Source organism: Rhopalosiphum maidis, chromosome 3 (assembly GCF_003676215.2).
Source record: "Rhopalosiphum maidis isolate BTI-1 chromosome 3, ASM367621v3, whole genome shotgun sequence".
Lineage (NCBI taxonomy): Eukaryota > Metazoa > Arthropoda > Insecta > Hemiptera > Aphididae > Rhopalosiphum > Rhopalosiphum maidis.
This window is the reverse complement of record NC_040879.1, coordinates 2,362,124-2,386,500: the sequence shown is the minus strand read 5'-3', so window position 1 is coordinate 2,386,500 and position 24,377 is coordinate 2,362,124. Positions and strand designations below refer to the sequence as shown.

General features: G+C 25.3%; 1 protein-coding gene across 1 annotated transcript in view; it reads left to right on the top strand.

Moving 5' to 3' along the window:
* The window catches only part of LOC113560239 (sex peptide receptor), a 223,998-nt gene that overhangs the window by 172,502 nt on the left and 27,119 nt on the right, over positions 1 to 24,377 (top strand). Inside the window, exon 4 of the mRNA XM_026966000.1 lies at positions 4,276 to 4,456. Within this exon, the coding sequence (XP_026821801.1) occupies positions 4,276 to 4,456 (181 nt within the window). The remainder of the gene's footprint in view (positions 1 to 4,275; positions 4,457 to 24,377) is intronic.

Sequence of the window (24,377 nt, the reverse complement as noted above, 5' to 3'; positions counted from 1 at the left end):
AATTACAAATAACATAAATGTAATTTGTGTAACGATTCGTTCCAGAAATCAATACGATCATTAATAATTAACTTTTCTTTGGAAAATGTTTCCAATTGAAAAATTTGACGGTGTAATAAGCTATACATTAGTACTTAACCTAATTTAACCTTCTAGTTTTCGATTCATAATAGCGATAAAGCCGATTGTTTCATATTCCAACAGTGGCTCAGTGGTATTGTACTTTAGTCTATTATAGTCTCTATCGCAGTTTAACAGCAAGTGTATTACAAAGAAAGTTAACTCAAACGAACAAGTCCTCTAAAATATCTCACGACTATTCTCAAAATCAATCATAATAGGCTGACACGAAACGCGTTCATAATTTTGTTATTTTCAAATCTAAATTACAGTTAAAGGGAACTTTGCTGTATTCCAATCATACATAATTCCATTTAATTTTAATTCGATCCATCCATCAAAAATAGACCGAAATCCTAAACATATTTTTTGTATATTATTATTTACTATAGCACGTTGCTCTGTAATAATAATAATTAGGTAAAGTAAAAATGTATTTATTAATCAGAATTTCAATAATAATGTATTAAATACCTACATAGAACTGAAGTCATAATATATAATTTACATTTATTTAATAAAATGCATAATAGCATTCTAATCGTGCTATCTTAGTTAATAATATCTTGAGGTAAATTATATTTATTATTATTCCTAAAACTATAAGAATTGATATAGCGCTTAAATCGTGCAACAACGAATTAACAATAAGTAACTGATAATAAGTATAATAATATAGTTACAGTTGTATCATGATATATTACAGTTATTGTTGATAGCATTATTATTATTCTAAAGCAGATGTCATGAAGTCAGCATAACGAAGTTTTTATGTTTGCAATACTAAAACCCTCGTTTCGCAGTCAAATAGGTTTATTTAAACTAAATAAATAATATGAAATTTCACTTTTACTTGAGACTGATGAATGTTTTGCTCGTATTTTATACTAGCATTAGGGATATGTTTGTTTTGTTTACTCTATTCTACGTTTATTATTATTTATTGGTACCTACTGTAATATTATTTGTTTATATCGGAAACAGCAGTCAACAATGTCGAAACGTGGATAAAGTTCTCATCGAAAACTACAACTATGAAAATTTGATTTCATAAGTTACATGACTGAAATACCTTTTGGATCTTTTTTCGTGTCAAACGGGTTTTCGATTGAAAGTTTGTGATCATACTACAGTTAAAGTGCTATATATTGAGGGATGACACTTGTAATTTTATAGAATATTTATCAAAACATTTCATTATTTTTCTTTTTAAGAATTTTGGAAAAGTATACATTTAAAAATAATGCCTGTATAGCTACATCTGTTGCTTTCAAGTACTCTTTACACTCAAACTTAAATACAATTTGTTTTTTAATAATATACTATTTAATGCAATAGGTAATAAATATTGGAAACAATTATTCACTAACCAATAAACGCAGTTTTTACATAACGTAATAATGAGTATGTTAATGTAGATCAATGTAGCCACATCATAGAAATTTACAAGTAAAATCGAATTTTAGTATTTTTAATAGGGCATAAATATACACAACATTTGTTATGTGTATATCATTTTTATAATAATGTAAAAAAGAATCTACCAAAAAAGCTGTTGATTTATTTTATATTTTATAAATTATAATACAAGTATCACAATATTGATTTATTTTATATTGCAACAAAAACGCTATAATTCATATTTTTAGTATGATTGTGTAAAGTATTTGAACGTTAAAGGCAAACGAAAATTTTTTCAAATAGTACATTCACGTTTTGATTTTAAAATGAAAAGGTTCAAACGTAGATACTCGTATATTGAATTGGCCTGCAGGAGAGCGCGTTAAGGTATAATCTAAAAATAATTTATTTCAGTTTAGTATGTAAAATAATATACAATAAACCGTATATAGAATACAAGTTAGTTCAACATAATAATTTAGTCTAGAGAGTAATATTAAGTACTCTAATCAAAAAGTACGTACGCGTAGAAAATTTGAAAAAAAAATTGAAACAATTGTTTTTAAATTAACTACCTACCTACCTAAGTTAAAAACTAATAATCAGTTTAATATAATTATTTCATTTTCGAATGAAAGTAGGTACTTCAAGTTGAGCTTATCAATTTATTGTTTCATTATATTATGTACATTATACATATTATATATAAATGATATTATTTTATAAAGTTATTTTTAGAATATTAAATATTATATTTTTTTAAATAAGCAAATAATCAATTTTATTTTTTTAGATTCTGTGTAGAGTTATTAATGTGTTGGTTTTAGAATTGTGTATTGTTTTATTTTATTAAGTGTATCTAGCGTTTTTAGAATTTTTAACTTTGAAAGTAGAAAATATTTAGCACTTATTATTGTCAGCAAACAAAAAATAAATCACAGAAAAATATGAATATTTATGTATTTCAAACAATATCGATTTCAGCTTATTATTAAAAATAAATAACCTTTTAGGCTACATTTTTTAATAAATACTTACACAAGTATTTATAAACATATTATAATTTTCAGTATAATATTTATAAATACCTATTCGATTATTAAAAACATCAAAATACAATTCATGTCATATAATTTACTATTGTATATATATCTTGATTTATGAATTTCGATAAAATTACGAACATTTGCAAATAAATTACTTTGTAGATGGAAATTTATAAAATTGTTATTTTATATATTGAGATTAAAAATATATAATGTTTCTCATAAGACATTCTTACTATATAATTTAAATAAAAGTTTATACTCATATTGTAAATTTTTTTTCGTTGAAAATTGATATTTTAAAATTTAATTACATGTACTTGAAAACATAGTAAACAATTCTTAATATGTTCCTTAGAAATTAAAAAATATTATAATGACGAAAAATAATAAATATTTAAATTGTATCAGTGTTTAATTTTGTCATTGTACATGGCTAGTTTCTTAAAGTAATTACTATAGTATTTTGGTTAAATAAACGACATAATATTGTGCTTTTGACAATAAATGTGTTGTTTTTTAAATTAATTTATCAAATCATGTACTGTATTTTTTTTAATACATACCATTCAATAGTTGTGGCTCTTATGTCTTTGCAGTACAGAGTGCTACAATTATTTCTTCAATCTGATTATTATGATATATTTCAAAAGCAAGTGTACTTAATTGATTCCATAATTTGACCTCATTTTGCACAAATTACAAGTCACGTAATTTGGTGATTAAACTCTAAAGCGATTAGTGTGACTCGCTTATGATTCCAACATTTTTATCCACATTTGTCGTTTATACACGTTTTATGAAATTCGATTTTTTTTTCATGTTATAACTATAGCTGTTATAGTATATAAACTATTATTGTTTATTTAAAAATTTCATAAAAATAATATATAACATAAACCTTTTAAATATTATAATTTTCTATCGACAAATAAACGAACGAAGAAGCTATTTAAATTTTGAAAATACTATTACTCACCCTACTTGTGTATAAATAAATATTACTTATAAATATTTCTTAAGGATATCCTTGTTTGTTAATAATATTTTAAATAATATTAGTTTAAAAAAAAAGTATTGAAATAATGAATTTAAACAATGAATAATAAGTTCTAAGTCAATGTTAAAAATATCATTCAGTAACTTGATTAATAAATATTTTGTATCATCTACATGCTGCACATCATTTTGTTTCAATTGTATACAGTTGTGTGTCAACTTGTTTTATAGTAAACAGAGTCGTTTAGATAATTCAAAATAATTTTTTCAGTGTAAAATATTTACCATGGTTGAAAAAAGTTTTTAGAATAATTTTATTTTTTTGTCGACAATTTTAAATACTGTTATTTAATTAATTTACTTCGTAATGGAAAGATAAATTACATGCATATTTTTTTTTCGTTTCGTTACGGGTAACGTAATATGCAATCGGCTAAAAAAAAAAATGAATAAAAAAATGATGCATTCGATAAGTGTCGAGCACAATTTTGAATCACCCGAATGATTAACCGAGTTGTATCCAACGTGTTTACACAAAATGTAATATTATAATTAATTAAGCCAATTCGTCCAATAGCGAAAACTATATTCATTCCGCGTACAATACAATACGAAACGAGCACAATATTTTATGTTTTATTATTGTAGTTAGCAAAAACCAAATAAGTACATATTTAACGAAACCGAAAATTTTTTTTTTTGCACGCAGGTACATATACGTGTGTCATGCACCGGTGGCGAGGACATGGTGTACAATGCCGCGAGTCCTCAAGTGCGTCGCCTGGATATCAGTAATGGCATCATTACATCAATCGACCAGATTTGTTGACAGAACTTACGAACCAGTCAAGATATCATGGAGAGGACAAGACTCGGTCGTCGTGTGCAGGGTGAGTACCGTTTCTCGATACCTTCCGAAAACACGCAAATACGTCTTGTCCGCGTAAGCCGCGAAAACGTATAGTTAGGTAGATAACTGATAATTCACCACTAATGTAACGACGTGGCGAACAAAATATTATATATTATTATATTAACCGCGGCGAAAATTACTCTTCGCGTCAAAGGACATTAAAAAAAAAATGATGTCGACAACAGAAAACGTTGTCAGCTGCGGGACCCGACCGTATCGATATAAATTCACTGCCGAGCGCAAAAATATAAATAATAGGCGGGTCTGTGGTCTATAATATTATTATTATCAAGTCTCGTGTGTACACATCGCGAAATTGAAAAACATACGACGCACGAATTAGCGGTCAGAATATTAATAATAATTCGACCAATCACCTCTCGTATAATGCGTATATAAATATTATATAAAACATAACGTATTTTTTTGCAAGTGCGTCGAAGGACTTCGAATGGTGTGTCCCTCTGTATATTTCCATAATTTGCAATACGTCTAGCTCAGTGAAAGTGTAGTAACGATTGAGCAAACATATTATTATGTCTCGTTATAATCATAAAATATTTAATAACCTATTATTGCATCGCATGATTCTGTTTACTCAGTAGTTTTCTTTGTAGTACTCGTACGCTGTTGTTCGACGAGAGTATTAATTGAAAACCATATATTGTGCGCACGTATTATTGATATATTATATTTTATTTTGGCGCAATCGTTGTGGTTTTCGTTGTTTTTTTTTTTGTTTTTTGTACACTTGTCATGTTTTTGTCGTTTTTCGAGCTTCTCTAAAATAATAGTACCTATACTCACATAATGAGGAGTGTAATGGCTGAAAATACCCCTATGCATGCATTTTCACCGTCGTCGGTTGGAAAATAATAATAATATAATAATGGTCCGACCGACGAATCGTGTAAAGTATATTATAATTGTACCACCGCGATCATTAGATATTTACGAAATTATAACTTTTGATCTCCGATTATTATTACGACGTCGTCTGCTTGCAATCTTTTATTTTTCGTAGTGCCTAAATTTATTATCAAATTACAACTGGTTTATAGCACCTACAAGCGATAAAATGCATTGTTCAATATAGATTATAATTTACACACGTCCTACAGCAGCTTTAACTGACATTAATACAAAACAGAATAACCGTCGTCATTAATGCGTGCACTTTATGCGAACAAAAACCACGCGAAAATTATAACAAAAATATATTGTAGGTAGTTCACGTATTCAATATTGTTTTGCATTTTTCATATTACACTATACCACTCGTGAATAATTAAAAATTTATGAATCTCGTTTAGTTGTGGATAAAAACATACATGGCTGTTTTACATCGTCAATGTTTGCTAAATTGATTATTGATTTTTTTCTTCTTAATAATTTATTCCCTCGAAAAAAAAATGTATTAAATTATACGCGTTGAAGCGGATCAATTTGGTAAAACAGATATTTATAATAAAATTACGAGTTTTCGAAATATGTATATTATTTTTCAATTTGATTGCTTATGTTTTTTTTTTTTTTTTAGAATTATTCACTTCAGAAAAAAAATGTAACGTTTTCGTTTAATTTCAGATGAACATTAAGGGATAATACCATAAACTTATAGAAAAACATTTTGTGCTCTACTTCAATATACTTTCATACTATTCAAGATAATCTAAAATAATCGTTTTTAGATAAATTTATTTTAACAACGTAAAAGATGGTTTCTACTTAGGTATAATATTCGTTTCACATTCTGTTGTAAAATTATAATAAATTGAAATAAAAAAAATATTCATACTTAGAGGAACATTTTAATTAAAACATGTTACATTGTTTGAAAATGTTTAAAGTTTTTATATTAAATTCTACAAGCTAATTATTATTTGATTATTATGATTCATCCCGATTAAAGGTACAATAAAACATTTTCAATAAGTAAAAAAAAATATTTTAATTTAAAAAAAGTTTGGCTATCTAAGAAGACAGTGGATTTCATTAATAACACAAGTTATAAAATAGTTCTTTGATAATATTTATAATTACTGTGATTATCTATAGTAAATTTGATATATACGTATCTACTGGGTTCGTACTTATATAATATCGTTTTCTAAATCTAAATTATTTTACCTTATTACTTTATTTTTTTTTGTGTTTATTTAAGTTGTATATAAAAACTGATGTCAATAAAATAAATGTACTAAAAATATTAGTTAAAAAAGAAATAATTAACGGAAACGAACATTGCTTTACGTTGGCACTGTGTTTCGTTAATACGTTATAATGTATTATAATCTAAAATATGATTTAGATTTAGAGTATGTCACGCGGTCTACTAAAATGGGTAATACCTTCGAGATAATATGTCTAATCAATCGAATCATATGTTAATATGGGAAATCGCGATAATGAAAATATATCACATACAGGATGTAGTTGCATCAGGCCGACTGTCATTATACAGACAAACCGACGGTGTAAATTCACAGTGAAATTTAAGTAATTTAACGTATGCAACTATTATAAATTTATCGTGATCGCCTTTCAATGCAAAAGCTCTCGCCGAGTCCAAAGTTTTTATCCACCGACAACACAATATTATAATCTGTTTACGGAATGATTTAGAAGCACGGCGCATATCACGCGTATTTTAGTGGGAGGATGAACGAAACCTATAACCGAGTAGTCGGCGTAAACGCTATATATTATTATATTACCAAAAGATAATTTTCACAAATTTACATACCGCATCGTAATAATGCATATTTATACACGGAAAGTGTTGAACAGTATTTATCGAAACCGCACGAATACGGCATTTGATTATGTTCCATTCGCTTGTCACTATCGCGTTACGTCTTAAAAAATTATGGCATTAATAATACTATAATAACCGACACCCGACGAAAGCATAATATTTCATTATGCACATCTTGGTGAATTTGTTTTAAATCATCGCGATAGGTAATCTCATTTGATACGCATCCGTAGGCACTTATAATAAATTCACTAAACAAATTATAAACGAACATTTATGTCAAATTTATTAAATGCCGTCGACAAATTAGACGGTGTTTCTCGGATACAAAGCAAAAGCACCATCGTGCGATGACTGCTGACATAAATTATCAAACCTTTTTGCGTTCATCTCTTATTTAAATCACTTTTTGCGCTCAAAGTGTTCTTGAAATAATTATTATATACCATTCGAATATCAGAGTTTCAAATACAGTTACTGTACCCAACAGGATACCTATCGCTGTTTATTTTGGACCTCAATTACAGACTACAGACTTATACTTTGCTATGAACAAAGTAACGATACTGACTAAAATATCACAAACCTTTGACAATAGTTTTGCTGAACGTTTATTTATCCTGTTGTACAAAGTTCGCTAACCAAATTGCGATAAATCAAACGTCGACAATACTTTTATCGAAGTCTATTCTTCGGTATGTCATTATGGTCGTATTTCACATTTAAAACTTCAATTTTATTGCATTCAAACAATATTCTCTGTTACTAACTAGAATAAGAATTATGTCAATACTCCGTAAATTATTGAACTAGACTTGCATTTCACTATCCCGAGGAGGTACAGACGTTTTTAGTTTATTTTTCTAAAATAGCCAATATAGATATAATATGGTTTTCAATCCTTGAGACATAAATCTAGAATGGATATTAACAATGTAATCCTAAATTCTATATACGTCACGCTATTATTATAATTCCTGTATACATAAAAAAAAACAACGTTTTATGTTTTAAATTTGATCATTTTGGATTTATCTTTTTATTAAATTAAGTAAATATTAGATATCTTTAATGAAATCTCGTGAAAAAAAAACCTTTATGTATTGCTTACTTTTCAATTTCCATATACATTCTCGTTTTCAATCTGTAAAAGTAATTACAATTATTAAAGGTTTTTATATGTATAATACTGTTGTATCACTCCTGATTCACGTACTCATCATGTGCATCAGTAAAATATCTAACAAAAAACATTAACGTCACAGATTTATACACGAACTATAATATAAATATAGGTGTGTGTTAAAATAAGAATAATATGAATTAAAATATCAATAAATACTAATATGTCGAGTATATTATCAATATTAATTTACTTCGATGCTTATATTAGAAATAAATAATAATAAACATAATTATTAAAAATTTAATAAAATTCGCATGCTAGTTGTTATGAATATGTTAAATAATTGTGTTATGATAACTGGTATCATGACTAAAGTATTTCTGTAAATCGGGTTATTGAGCTCAAGATATTATAACATAAATTGCAGTGTTTGTATAGTTTATTTAATCTAATTAAGTGTATATAACGAAATGGCAACTGAAACTAACTAAAATTGTATTTAAATATTTAAATAAAAAATGGCACAGATATCTACGTATACTTTCAAATTTTAAGTCTCGGCAGTTATCCAAAACCAAGAAAAATAACCAGCAAACTTAAAACATTTTAATTATCGGGGAGTTTACTTTTTGCTTATAATTAAATTATCTATTATCGGTACAAATCATTTTTAAATACAGTTAGAATTTTCTAAAATAATACTTGTTAATATTACGTATTATATAATATATATTATATATGTATGTACAACTATAAGAGTATAAACCATAGACCTTATACATAAGGTATTATTAAGTATAACTAGTATAAGGTTTATAGTATAAATTTACAATTTACAACTTTGACACTTTTCATAAGTATAACATATAATTTTAATCAAGTAATTAATGAATTGGTTTAATCATCTTATACTCATTTTCTATATTCAAAACAATGTAACATGGTAGGTACTTATTGTGTCGAAGAGTATTTTGCTAGACATGAATATTATACAACAATTCACTATACAATTTGAACAGAGACAACCTTTGTCCTTTATTCTTAAGACACTGATGAAAAATTATAATTTAAACGATATGCGATATACTCATATACCTATATCTTTTATGGGATAAAGATCTAATAACAATTGATTATTAAACACATAAAATCACTAATATAAGTTTAAAACTACTAAAATACAAAAAATTAAATTAAATTGTAACCAGCACTAGATTGTTGACTCATATCTAAAACCTTTATTTTTAAATAAATATATTGCTGATATAGTGGTAAAAGAAAAATGTATTTAGATTTAAAAACGTTTTTTATATAATAAAAAGTTTAAAATAATAATACAATTTTGATTACTACAATTATTTTCACATTAAAAAAGCTTAAAATTCATAAATTGGTAATACACGCGCATATTTATAAAACTCACCGGTAAAAAACAATTAATAGAAGTGGGTTGCTTACGACCTGAAACTAAATTGAATAACATAATAATTATTCTGTTCTTATAAATATTTACCTCTCTCTCGACCATTACATAAGTATTGTAAATGCGCAGGACTTCTCAGAATACAAAATAATAAAAACAATAATTTTTTTTCATTATTGCAGTTTAGATTAAAAACAAAGGTAAATATTAAAAAAGATGAATAATATACACGTTTTAAATATTTCCTAGAATTTTCTTTCGTTTAATAAAAGCTCTGATTTCTGTAAAAAAAAAATGTACGCTAAACGAACCTAGACTAATGGAACTTGTTATGTTATGAGACCGGCAAATGCAAATATTCAGCACAGCATAATATTAATAAATCAAATTTTACAATAATTAAAATAACATAAATACGATTCGTTGAGTTCACTTGAAAAAAAAAACACTGAAAATTATTATCGAATGCAACGATTTCATCTGTGTTTCATATTTCGATTGATTCGATATAGTTTCAAACTCTGTATGAATAATTACACGCAGGATGTCAACGCTTCTCGTCGAAAACAGTACAATAGTCAAATATTCAGTAAATGGATTCCGTTTAACAGACAGATACCTACTAATATTGAGTTATGATTGTTAATCAATATGCACATTGTACACACAGTACAATCAACGACACGGATATCATCACTGATCCCACGTGATTCTACCGCGATTTGGTTAATGGTTGTATTATTATTATTATTATTATTATTATTATGTATCCGTTGTTAATATTCGCAGATCAAACTGAGATGCTTGTACAGCATGGTCCAGTTATTTTAATACGATTTCATTGTTAATAATTATGGTTTTAGATTCTTAAGTAAGTGAGACTGGTCTTAAATTAATTTTAATCCTCGAGTGAATTGTATTTTGGATGTTAAAAAAAAATATAAAAATTAAAAGTATAGTTACATTAAACAGTGCTTTTATGCGGTAGTTGTTTGATTTTTTTTGATTTTAGCAGTACTTTCCTCGTCGAAAGATAAAGACAGTCGATCTTAGTCTTAAAATTTATAATATGGTTACAATAATATATTTTACTGTTTTTTACTCGAAGAGAACAAAGTGAAGTGACAGGTGACAGTACCTACTCGTATCCTGACAAGATTCTTCGAACTGATTTTGGTGGCAAATCATGTTTTACTTATACTATTGTAGAATAATGTAAATAGCTAGGTGGCGCTCACTTGTAGTCTATTATAAATATTACTCAGCAACAGATGGATCGTATAAAAACTATATATTTACCATAATATAATACATTATAATATAAGTCTATATTATTGTTATTATATTAAAAGTCTGATTTGTCCGTATTCATCAGTGAGTTAATGACAACGAATTATATATGTTTTTTTTTTTTGTATACATAGATGGAAAGCAATAAAAACGAATAGATAAGCCGTTTCTTTAAAACGTAGTAGGTACTCACACAGTGTATAATGCTGGCCGGGTTCCCGCGTGGTACACACGCCGAGGAAAAAAGCAATAAGTCTAATATAGGTACTGAGTACGTTTGTATGAAACAAATTTACCAATTCATGTATTTCGTGTTTACCCAGTAACTCTAAAACGGTTCACCTGCCACACTTGTAGTTCGTACACGTTCCCACTCGAAAGCATAATATTACCGAAATAACGGTTGTCCTTATCAATGTTTCATAGAAAACGTAATAATACGAGAATCTTTTATTGAATAAATTACAAACTCAAACCGAATTGGAACGGTTATTTTAAAGTATACACATAAACATGAACTACAAATATAATATGAATGTGTATTCTGCATTTTGGCGAGTTGAATTTAATAATTACGAATAAAAATGCATTATGCATTCACTATCTATAGCCGAATCCTATGAAAATAGTTGAATAAGAAAAATATAAATATTTATAAATATATATTTTTATTGCTAACATTTATGATTCATATTAATAAAACATCAAACAAGAAAAATTATTATATAATTATTTATAAATATTACGACAAAGAAATAAATTATTAGAATGTCGAAGTTCCCGTTTTTCCTTGTAAAAATATTATAGGATAATATGATTATTATTAGGATTTCTATGACTCAATAAAACTCTAAGACAAGCGCCTAAAATTTATTTTAAAAACATACGAAAATATAAAAATAGAATCCTCACCTTACTAGTTTTGTTTTTTCTATTAATTTAATCGATCTGCCGTCAATTTAGAAACTATTTATACTCTTTATCGTTTTCTTTACCCTTTCTCTACCACTAAATAGTCTAAATACTATACTATTAAATGTTTTCGTCAATGAAGACCCTAGGTTTTTTTTTTTATAGCTTCCAAGTAATTACATACTTCAACAATACAAAACATGTTACTTAAACATATTTACTTGTAGTAATTCGTTATTGTTTTGAGTAAAAACTCAATTTTCTAAATAAATAGATAATTTAATGTATATATTATATACTATATAATCAGCTACTATGACTAACGGTTACAGTTAGCTTAAAGATTATAAATTATAAAATGTGTGCCTATTATAAAAATACCAGAAAATAAATTAAAATATTTTATTTATACGGATCGCATAAAAATACCAAAAATAATAATAATTTAATATAAAAATACGTAAAAATGTGATGCTATTAGCAGACAACAGTCCATGGACATATTAACCTAAATAATAATCTAAAATTTTACTTAAGTTATTTTTTTCGCCAAACTATTTTTATAAAATAAGTATTTTTCGTCTATAATATCCATTTCTATTGAACATTTTTTTTTTTTATATTTTCGAATATTAATCTTCCTTGGTAATTTGGTAAAATATTTAAAAAAAATTGAAAAACTCCTTTCAATATCATCAGAAAATGTGGACTATGCCTGCCCTGTTTGAGCAGCAGCCTCGCCCACTAAAATGAAGAAAATCCAAACTCTCCAAAACAAATTCCTTAAAATTTGCCTTAAAGCACTTTGGTATATGAGGAATCGCCAAATACACAATGATACTGGAATATCCCAAATAAGTATCTGGATTAAAACCCAACTTAAAAACTTTCGCGCCAAGCTGAAAGACTCGGACGGAGCCCGCCATTCCCAATTAGGAAAGAAAACCCAAAATAGGCGACTGCAACCTCGACTGCCCCAAGACATTCTCACATCAGACACTGAAGAGCTCTCATCGGAAGATGATGAATAAACCACTAAATAATGTCAAATTTAATTAAGAATTGTTATACCATTGTAATCACTAATATAAATCCAAATATCAAATTCAAATTGTAATTGTAATTGTAATGTAACGTACTGTACTTGTAATAGCACCTAAAGTGCTGAAACGTTTAAAAAAAAAGAAAATGTGGTCATCAATTTGAAATACACTATTTTATACCAATACCAATACTGGTGACAGTGGCATACGTAACACAAGACGAAATATTGACAGGATACCACAAAATAAGTACTTATATTATAGAACATGCACTATACAGTTAACCACACATAATTTCTTTTCCGGGTTATATCGATAAATCAACATATTAAATTGAATATTGTGAAATATAGCCGCATTGAGACATATATTGTAAAATAAATATTGTTCTTTTAAATTGAATATGTAAATTTAGAACACTTTTTATAAACATTTCCTTAAAAATAACAAAAAAAAGCAATCAAAAAATTTAAAAAACTTATAAATACATAAAAAAAATATTTATAATTTTAACCTGCGCACTATGAAATTAAATTATAACTCATCGTATTAATTTTAGAGTAAATAAAAATAAGGTGAACAAAATTAAATTTATTTATTTTACGATTAGTATTACGATAGGTTGATTTAATTGTTTTCTGAAAACATTGAATTTATTATGGCGTTAGTAGGTAGGTATTTAATTATTATAATAATATCTATTTATACCATATTATATTATTGTTATTAACTTTTGAGTCAGATAATATCTTAAAATTAATCTATTTATTTTGAAAATGTCACTGCTTATAGTAAAATCATAGTATAAGTATAAGGTATAACTGTGTAAGTTTTAAGTCCCAATCAATAATGTTTTTGAATTACATAAAAATAATTAACATATTATTCATTGTTTAATATGTAATATATTGTTCAAATTTTTACTTCAAATATCTATTTAAAAAAATTGTGTATATATTATATTGTTTGAATTATTTGATTCCAATATAAGCTACTTATATCAGATATTACATACATTTTTTAATCTTTTTGACTGAGCAAAAATAATTTTATTGACATTCAAAAAAAAAATCTAAAAAAATTGTCTAAAAATATATTTAAAACAAATAAAATATTTTGATAATTATACAATTTATAGAAAGAGATAATATAAATATTTGTTAAAAGTTTCAAGTATTTATATTTATTCATTTTTAAAAAAACAATAGATATAGAATAACAAAAATTGTTGAGGAAAAATAGTTACTTTATAGGTGAATTCAAACAAATGTAATGTCATAAAAGTTTGAACTTCAAACAGTTCAAAGGCTCATAAATAATTTAATTGAATTTCTGGTAGAAATTTTTTTTTAATTAAAATTGAAAAACTTATAAAGAACCTTGTATTCAATTTTAAAACAAATATTGTTATGAATTTTCAACTATAAAAAAAATTACTATTTTTAACGTTTTTGACGAAATTGATATAAGGCTGTTGAAAGCGAACCATTTTTAAGGGGTTGTATTTAGGCAATATTCGATATCCATCGTGAGTTATCTATAACTGATCATTAGTGTGCGCGAGTCCCCAAACGCTTTATGTAATTAATGATAAACTACGGCTAAGATTCTTGGAAATCAGTAACGTACGTACGCACAGTCACACGTCACTAAATTTTACAATAAAAAAAGTTTTAATATGAAAATCCCAAAAAGAGAAAGATAAGTTCACTCAGTACCAAAAATACTATGTATTTTAGTGTAGTAGTATGTTTTAAAAAACATATTTGAATTCCTTATTCTTTTTTCTAGGTTGTGTAGGAAATGGATTTTCGATTTTTTGTTTTGTTTAATTACTATACAGGAATAAATGAATTATATTTATACATAGTTTTTTTTTCAAAATTCACCTTAGTAGTGTTAAAAAAAAAAAAAAAAATCGAAAATCCATTTCTTACATAAGCTAGAAAAGAGAATAAGTAATAAAAATATGTTATAATGTAATATAAATATGTTTTTAAAATTAAAATCGGGCTTTTGATACTGGGTGAATTTTTCTTTCGCTTATTGGTCTAAACGCACGAAAAACTGATGAAAAAACTACCCGCTTCAAAGTTGTTCAAAATTTCCGTTCTTTTATATACATTAATACTATAATAACTTATAAGGAAAGTTGTATTAAATTTACAAGTTTTTTGATTGAGTAAAATATTTTTTTTTGACCTTTATAAAAAAAATAAATAAATCTTAAAATTTTGCTATAATATATATATATATATATATAGAAACTGATAATATAAACGATTTGCAAGAATTGAGAATAATTAATTAAAACTGTTTGAATATACTTAATTTTCAAATCAAAATTACTTATGCATATAATTATCTATAAGCACATGGTTGAGATGATCATCTAATAGGCGTGATTGGTGTGAGTTTATATATTTTTTTTATATGAGAAAAGACTTGTTTGAACATATATTATGTAGATCCAAACATCCAATAATATATTTTAGCAGCTATATTTTTAATTTTTGAAAATGATGGAGTGAGTTCAGTATAACAAAGTAAAAGCGATTGTTTGAAAGAGTTTTTAAGAACATAGGGATAGAAAATTTATTATTTCCATTTAAAGTTCAACAGGAATATCGTCAACATCAATATTAAATGGATTGGAAAATAATTTAAAGTATTGTGAGCATCGTTTAAAATGTTGAAAGCGATTATTAAGTTTGTATTGAAATATCGAAATTTAACTGGAGAAAATGAAAATTTTGACAATTCAAAAATTTTTTTACAATTAGGAAAAGATGTGTTGATGCATTTTTTTTCGGGATGAGACCGCAAGAGTTTCAACAGATTATATAAGACACCACACATCAGGAATAAGTTTATTTTTACCTTGTAGTTTTATATTAAGTTCATTCTTATACTCCAATATACCTATCAATAAAAAACGCCAGTTAATGCAGACTTAATTTTTAAGCAAAGAAACGTCTTCTCCCTTTTTTCCTACAAATCGTATATCTCTTGATGTAACATACGACCGAGACGCAATAAATAAAATACAATTAAATCATTAAATTATAATTTATTAATATAAAATATTTAAATTTAATTTAATAGCTAAAAATATAAAATATTGAATGTAATTATCATTTTGGGGCGGACTGGCGGTTTCTGGCTACTGCCCTTAAAGGCTTAAAGTATCAACTATATCCAATTTTAAACCAGAAATCCACCAATTTAAAATTTTGATATTTTTTGTATTACACCAAAAAAATTATGAATGCATTTTTAATTTTTAATTTTTTTTTTTTTTGAGATAAATTATGTTTATATACTTAACAACCAAATCAAATAAAAGTTATAATATACTTGAATACATACTACTATGTTTATTATAACAAAAATAAATTCTGAAAACATTATAAAAATACGTGTGCTATACAATATAATATTTTGTTATTACAAAACAATATTTTGGTATGGCATATACAAAAAAAAAATAGTTGAAATACAATAATAAACATTATAACTTAAGGGTTATTTTCAAACTAAAAATGCCAAGTTTCATGAATATAACTAATAATATATTTATGGTTTTAATAAATTTCTATTTCTAATTAATACACAAATTTTAAATTGACATATCACATTTTTTTATGAATAGGTTAGTATAATAAATCAATGTTATGTAATTTTCTAATAAGAAATTCAATTTTTGCTTAACATTGTATTGACAAATTCTCTTTTCAATTACACAGCTTTTGCAACTTTTTATTGATGTAAACAGCCTCGAGAGATAAATAGCATTTTTGAAATTAACATTATGTAGGTATCGTTAACGCAAATACAAATTTAAAATATGAAATAATTATAAACTAATGGTTCTTAATAAACGTTTCGATTTTCAATGTAAAAATTAAAATTAATATGTATTTTAATTATTTAAATCCAAAACTAAGTAAAAACAACACTATTTAAATTCATATTATTTTCTATGCACGTATAAAATTATATATATTTCTTGCAATCATATTTTATAAAAATGTTCAAACTAGTATAATTTTTTTGACTTTATTTTTAATCATATTATATATTATATACTAGAAAACTGATGAAATCGTTGAAGAATTCCCGCAAGACACATTGTACCGCATCTGATAAATCCTGCAATTCATTTTTCTAGTTATCATTTATAATACATTCTATCTGGAATAGCAATAAAGTCACTAAACCTAATTCACATGGGGTGTTATTCATATATAAACACAGTACTATGTAAATATCTAACAAATAAGATTTATTGTTGTGCATATCACCCCCCAAGTTATGAAATATAACGGACAGAGTTGAACAAATAACTCAAACAATGAGCAATGTATTCGTAAACCAAAGTCAAGTTTTTCGCCGTATGAAATGAAACATCACGGAAAAGAATATTATGCATACTACGCTGCACTGTCCGTGTCGATAAGTCCTATGGTCACACTGGACTTTTCTAGAGTTATTTTCGAGTATAACTAAAACAACGCCCGTTAACACCCTAACTCAATATAGTGGCACATACCCGTACACAATTATACGATAGGCATTCGGTTCATTCCAATTCAGCAAAGTGTCCGATCAATACTTCAACACTTCAGGGGGAACTTTTTTTGTCGAACGTTTTCTTGGAAAAAAAATATACATATAATATTTTATATATATATATATATATATATATACTATTATGTATATGTATATATATATGTGTGTATGTAACTCCGTCCAACTTGCACGTAAAACGGACACTGTGGGCTATATAGATATTCAGTATTCATATGGTCGACCTAAATCCTTACCGTTTTGAAAATAAACTATTTCCAACTGATCAGTATTTCTACGTAACACAGTTTTATCGGTCAAAAATAAAAACTTCAATGATTATTATTATTTGGCCTTACGATTTTTATTCATTTATTTACTCACATATATTAATATAAATACATAACATTGCAGAAATAATGAATAATTAACTGGAGATCGATTTTTAGGTTATATATTATGGTGAAATTAGTTTTTTTTATCATTTCTGAACTTAAGTGTATGTTTTCCAAAAAAAAAGAAAGGTATTACGATGAATAAAGACCAATAAAAAATGTTGAATACACGAAAAAAACAATGTCCACGAATTAATATTTTATTTTTTTTTAGTTTTAGTTCTACACTATAACTTTTAGAATCAGTAGTTTTACTGTGAATAATTTAATTAAATAATGTAAATACTAAATGCTATATTAAAATTATAATAAAAATCGTTTTAGATGTTCTGAAATTTATAATATCTAATTATAACTCGTACTGAAACATAATTCTCCAGCGTACTTACTTTCTTACTTATAAGTAAAAAATAGCAAAATTTCGTTGAGCATAATCAATTTGTCGCTCTTACCTTTAATATGAAAATAAATTACACTATTTTCAAACTTAAAGGTAAGAACTTGACTATGTCTATGTTTGTATGTCAGTTTATCATGATATTTCAATTTTTATAGAATCATAGCTTTAAAATTATTTAAATTTTTTTAAAACCAACATACAAACACAGTTATCTAACCTTATCTTTAAATCGCTTCACTCTCAAATAAATCAATAACAAAAAGTCGATTCAGTTAAACATAAATTGCATACATGTATGTTTTTTTTAAAAAAAAAAATAACAGAACACTTGCGTGTGTTCTCGTGAAGTGTCCTTTTAATTTAATTTATGTTTTATATAATACTCTAGGTCTTAGGGTGAAGAACCTTATATGAGTAAAAGCAAAAATAATTTCAAGCCAATTTGAATCCCAATCTTCGTAAAAATTTGACTGATAAACTATGCAACAATCTGTATAATATATTAGGTATTATATATATACTTATAATTGGTAAGGCAAGAAAAATGGGTTTCGTTTGTAGGTAAGAAAAATGTTTTACATAGTACTTTTGACGTAATATAATATAGATATACGTAAATCTTAGTCAGCAAAGATCAACTTTGTTTGTGAAAGGATTAAAAGTTTAAATTGATGTATCACAAAATTTAATATTTCTTCACATTTGACGAAAAATATTATTTTTCTGTTATTTATATGATTGTATTGCAATATCTAGAATATTTTAATTGACAAGAATATAATATAATATAAATTTTTCAATATAAACAAAATATGAATGTGTAATTACCATACAAAATACAAATTAGTTCTGATTTTAAAATGAATAAAAAAAGGTGTTACACAACAAATTATAATTCGTGTACAAATTCGTTAAACATGATATATAATAAAACATTTAAAAAAAATACATATTTTATTCAAACAAGGAAAAAAATTAACTTTTAATCTTAAACATCTAAAAATATTGTGTATTTAAATTGTATTCGCGAATATAATGACTTAGAAAAACTAATTATTATTAGAGTACAATTTTCTCCTAAAGTTATCTGTCATATAATTTTTCATATTTAAGTAAAAATGTCAAAAATAGTATGATGTAAAAATAAATATATATATATACACACAATTCTACAGGCAGTATGATAAATTTTAAATATGAATAATCTGTTTAAAAATGTCAAACTGAAACGTAAACTGTTTTTCTTGACAATTCGATGTATAGTTTAATAATGCAGCTTGAAACATTTGATACCTTTATCTGTCAATCACCCGAAACGAATAACATTTATTATACTTCTATATATTTTATTTTTTGTTTAAATACAGATAATAAGGAACCTTTGAGTTTATATTTTTTCGTTCCAAAAAGCATTGTTTTTTATTAAATACAAACTCGATAATTTTAATGATTGTATTGTAGCAACTCATTTTCATATAATTTAACATAGGCTAATAACAATGTCTATAATTTACTTGCAATGTTAAGTAAATAGTACTTTATATTATAACACTGTGATCTATTAAATGCATTTCAAAACTAACAAATTAATTGTCTTTCAAATAAACTATGAAATAAATCTTATTATTAGAATACATTTTGTAACACAGCGTAATACATAGAAAAAAATAGCAACATATGTGCATATATTTTACTATTTAATCATTGATAACCCATAGTAAAGATATTAAAAACACACGGAGTTATTTATTTTAAAATATTATTCTACCTATATTATTCATGATACAAACATGTAACAAAATATGTTCAATAATAAAAATTTGATAAACATATAAGTCTTGTTTAAATGTGATAGAATATTATTAATATTATGAATCCAACAATAAATAATGAATAATTATAGGATTTTTAAAACTTTCTAAATCAATAATACGTATCAAATAAACATTTATTAAGTTTAAGATTATTTTTTTTTTCATAATTTAGTATTTATAACAAAAAAAATATTTTAGCAAATTTCCCAGATTTACAGCATTTTTATAAAATGTTTAAATTTACCTATAGTACATAATATTTATATAAAAGTGACTTATTTAATATAAATAAACCATTACTGATTTATTATTAAATGATAAGTATCGTTAGGTCAATACTGAAAAAATAAAATATTTTGATAGTTGTATATTTTTGTAATTAAAATAAGATTTAAGTTTTCAAATTGAAATTTACAAATTATTCAACAAATATTATTCAAAAGTTTAGGAGTTCGAAATGATCAAAATAAATTATTAATTTAATTCAAAAATAAACTTGTAGTATTTTTTTTTTTTTAATTCTATTAATTTTAAGAAGTATAACTACTAAATATTAAAAGACAGACATTTATTTCAGCCTTTTTTTATCCAATTTACATAAAACTTTGAAAGTTTTGAAATTTATGGTCTCAATAAAATATAAATTGTATTGTACATAATTATTTTAGTTTCAGTTTTACCAAAATCAGAATATGTTTTAATTAAAAGTCATAAGTTTCTTTATTCTATAATTTTACAAAACCACACCCCCATAATGTATTTTTGGAAAGTGTTAGATCAGGTATATTAAAGTAAAATCATGGACGACTTATCATAAAAAAAATATTATAAAATCGTAATATTGAAATGTTTAATTAAAATATAATAAATATATAAAGTAATAATGAAAAAAATTAAGATACATTCTCTATATAATTTTAAAAATACAAAATCAGCAACGTTAAGGTATTTTTTGTTAAATCAACAATAGAAGAATAAATACGAGCTTGTTTTTTAATTAATTCTTTATTTATACGGTTTAATGCTAAAATTTATTGGATATCAGTTTTATTACATGAAGAATAAATTAAGAAAAAATATAACACAAGTTTTATTCATAATTAATTCTTTAATTTAGTTTTTTACATTTTAAACACTGAATCCTAATGGTATTTGATATTACAACGATTCATAATTTATTAATTAGATATCACATTGCATTTTTAGACAGTATAATTACTTCAAGCTTTCAAATAGTTTAATTTATTACCTATGTTAAAAACATAATATTACGAATTAATCATAAGAAATTACTATTAATATAAAATACACCTTCCATAATAATATAATCATTGTAATTATTTTTTTATTATTATTATTATTTTTCTTATACGTACACATTATTTAACAGACGAGAAGTGTGATGGAATGAAAAAAACAGATAATTAGCAACTAAAACTCTGACAACATTTAAACCAGTATTATCTTATTTAATAACAATTATAGAGCCTATCAAGTTGAAAAAATAACCATTTACAGCTTATTCAGTAGACTACTGTAGTTCTAAATGGGCCGCAGACACAAATAAATGTAAATTAACTATTTTTTTCTAAATTTTTTTTTTAAATTACTATAAAAAAAATTGACTATCCAAAAAATATTTAAAATTTAATACAAGGTTTATTATAAGTTGTAATTATCGTAGTATTGGTCACAATTTTTGTTTATAATAAGCATTTTAAGTTCAAATGTTTACGAAATATATCAAAATCGCGAAAATTTGCAAGGAATTTTGAAGTTAAAAATTCATAAAATTGTTATGATTTATACCTAAGGTTAAAAACCCAATACAAGGTTATCCATAAGTTTTCCTTTAAGTAACTGTAAAATAAAATTCCAGCCTCAATATAGAAAAAATTTTATGAGCGTATGAAATTTAATTTTTTACGAAATCGCGTAAAATAACGATGTATTATAATTTAAATATAGGTAGTAATATAATATTTCCTACTAATTATTATTGACTGACAAATCATTTCCGTTCAGAATTGTTTTTCGTATACAATGATATCTGTCATTGCATTCAAATTTAACAAATCCACTATAGTGACCAGTGACCTACTCTCCATCTCTACTGTACAGCAGAGCGATACTCACCTTTTATTTTTTTGCTTTTATACCCATTCGTGAAAAATTAACCGTAGAAACTTGTACATATGTATACTTATATTAGCATTTTAAAGATATGATAAAATGTTAAAAATATCTATTAAATTAAGATGTTTAGGTATATACATATTTTTAAACAAAAGTGAATATAAATAGTTTATCTGTATTTATAATATTATGCCATTTTATTATTGTTATTATTAACCAAATTGACAGCTTAAATATTAGCTTATATTATGATGATATATTATTTTTATTTATTATTTTTATTGTATTTACATAATATATTTTCTCAAAACTGGCAAAACTATATTTAAATTGTATATATTATTTTATGTAGCTTTTTTATAGGTACTTAAGAATTTTTGAAACTTTTTTTTAGAACTCATTAACCACTCGTCTAAATTTCGATTTTTTTTGTTTCACATACTCTAAAAAATATTTTACATCAGAATATAAATTGAAAATGTACTTTATCATTCGAATATCAAATAAATAAAAAAAGCTTAAAAAATTTAATTTTTTTTTGAAAAAGCGCAAAAATCGTTGGCTGTGACTATCGATAAGGCCGAACCGAAGAGGTCGAAACACTCAAAACTGATGAAAATCTTCCAGTCGGTGCCGATGCCGCTGAGACTTTCGGCATCATGATCGTCGTCGTTGTTGTCTTCGGCTCGGTCTTATCGATAGTCAAGGAATTCGGTTCTTTCATCACCTGACGCTTCTTGATAGGCCGAGCCTTTTAACGATTATTAGGTGTTTGTTCAGTGGTTACAGGCCAAAGTCAACGCTTTTTAAGTTAACGATTTCTTCACGATTGATTGTGTAATTGATTTTTAACGGCCCCTTTAGTAGCACTCAATGCTTTCTGTTGCATTTTCGGTTTCGCATGCATTAGATGAACGTTTTCGACAGTTGTCGACAATTTTCCAACCACGTACGTTTGTTTTTTGACGATTTGTCAATGAATTTTCTTTTACCGTTTTTAGACTTATCTTTGTCGTCCAACGCCAGTTTCACATTAGATACATTGACAACTGTTTATATTTTGATTTTAATAATGTATTTAATAATCGTTCGGCCTAGTCCACGATTAAATAATTATTTAATAATTTATTTAATTATGGACGAGCCTGTGTATTTAAAACTTATTTATTATTATTCATCCGAAGAAGTATTCATCATCATTACGCGGTTGTTGTCGCGCCATTAGCAATGGTGAACAGCCCTATAATATGAATATTAATTTTCTTTTTAAATAACTATATTTTTCATAAAAAATATTTTATCTCGTATCCAAAAACAATATTACAATAATTCTTAAATTTACACTTTCAATGATGAATACATTTTAATGATTACAAGATAATAATATATAATAATATAGGTGTACCATAATTTCGTCGCGATAATTTTGTTTCACGACAATTTGTAATTCGTTGCTTATGAATATTGGCGATAATTATTTGACTATATATAATTGTATATCGTATAAGATACATTTATGTGTCATCGACACATAACGTAATAAAAAAATACTTAAAATAAATACATTGGAATTTGTGGAATTTGAAGGTACATTATATTTTCAGAAGATTGTAATAGATTTTGAGCGTAATGACGAATGTATTGATTTTACAATTATGTGTATGTCCGTAGACACTTTTTATATTATAAAAAGTGTTTTTGTGATCAACTTTTATGGAAGTTTGTAGAAGATTGGTGAATTTATTAAGTCAAAATTTATAATAATCAAGAAAAACTAAAAAATAAATACGAGAATTTATTAAAATTTTAAAATAATTATTAATATAACTGTTTGGTAACCACCTTCGTTTAGAAACGATTTTTATCGTATACAATGATTTATCATTAAATTCAAATTTTATTCGTCTGTAATAGTGTCTACCCATGACGAAGTGCACTCGACTCTTGCTGAGCAGTAAAACGGTTACCTACTCTCCCACTTGTTTAAATTTATAGACATCGTACCGAGAATAAAACGACAATTTAAGGCTCA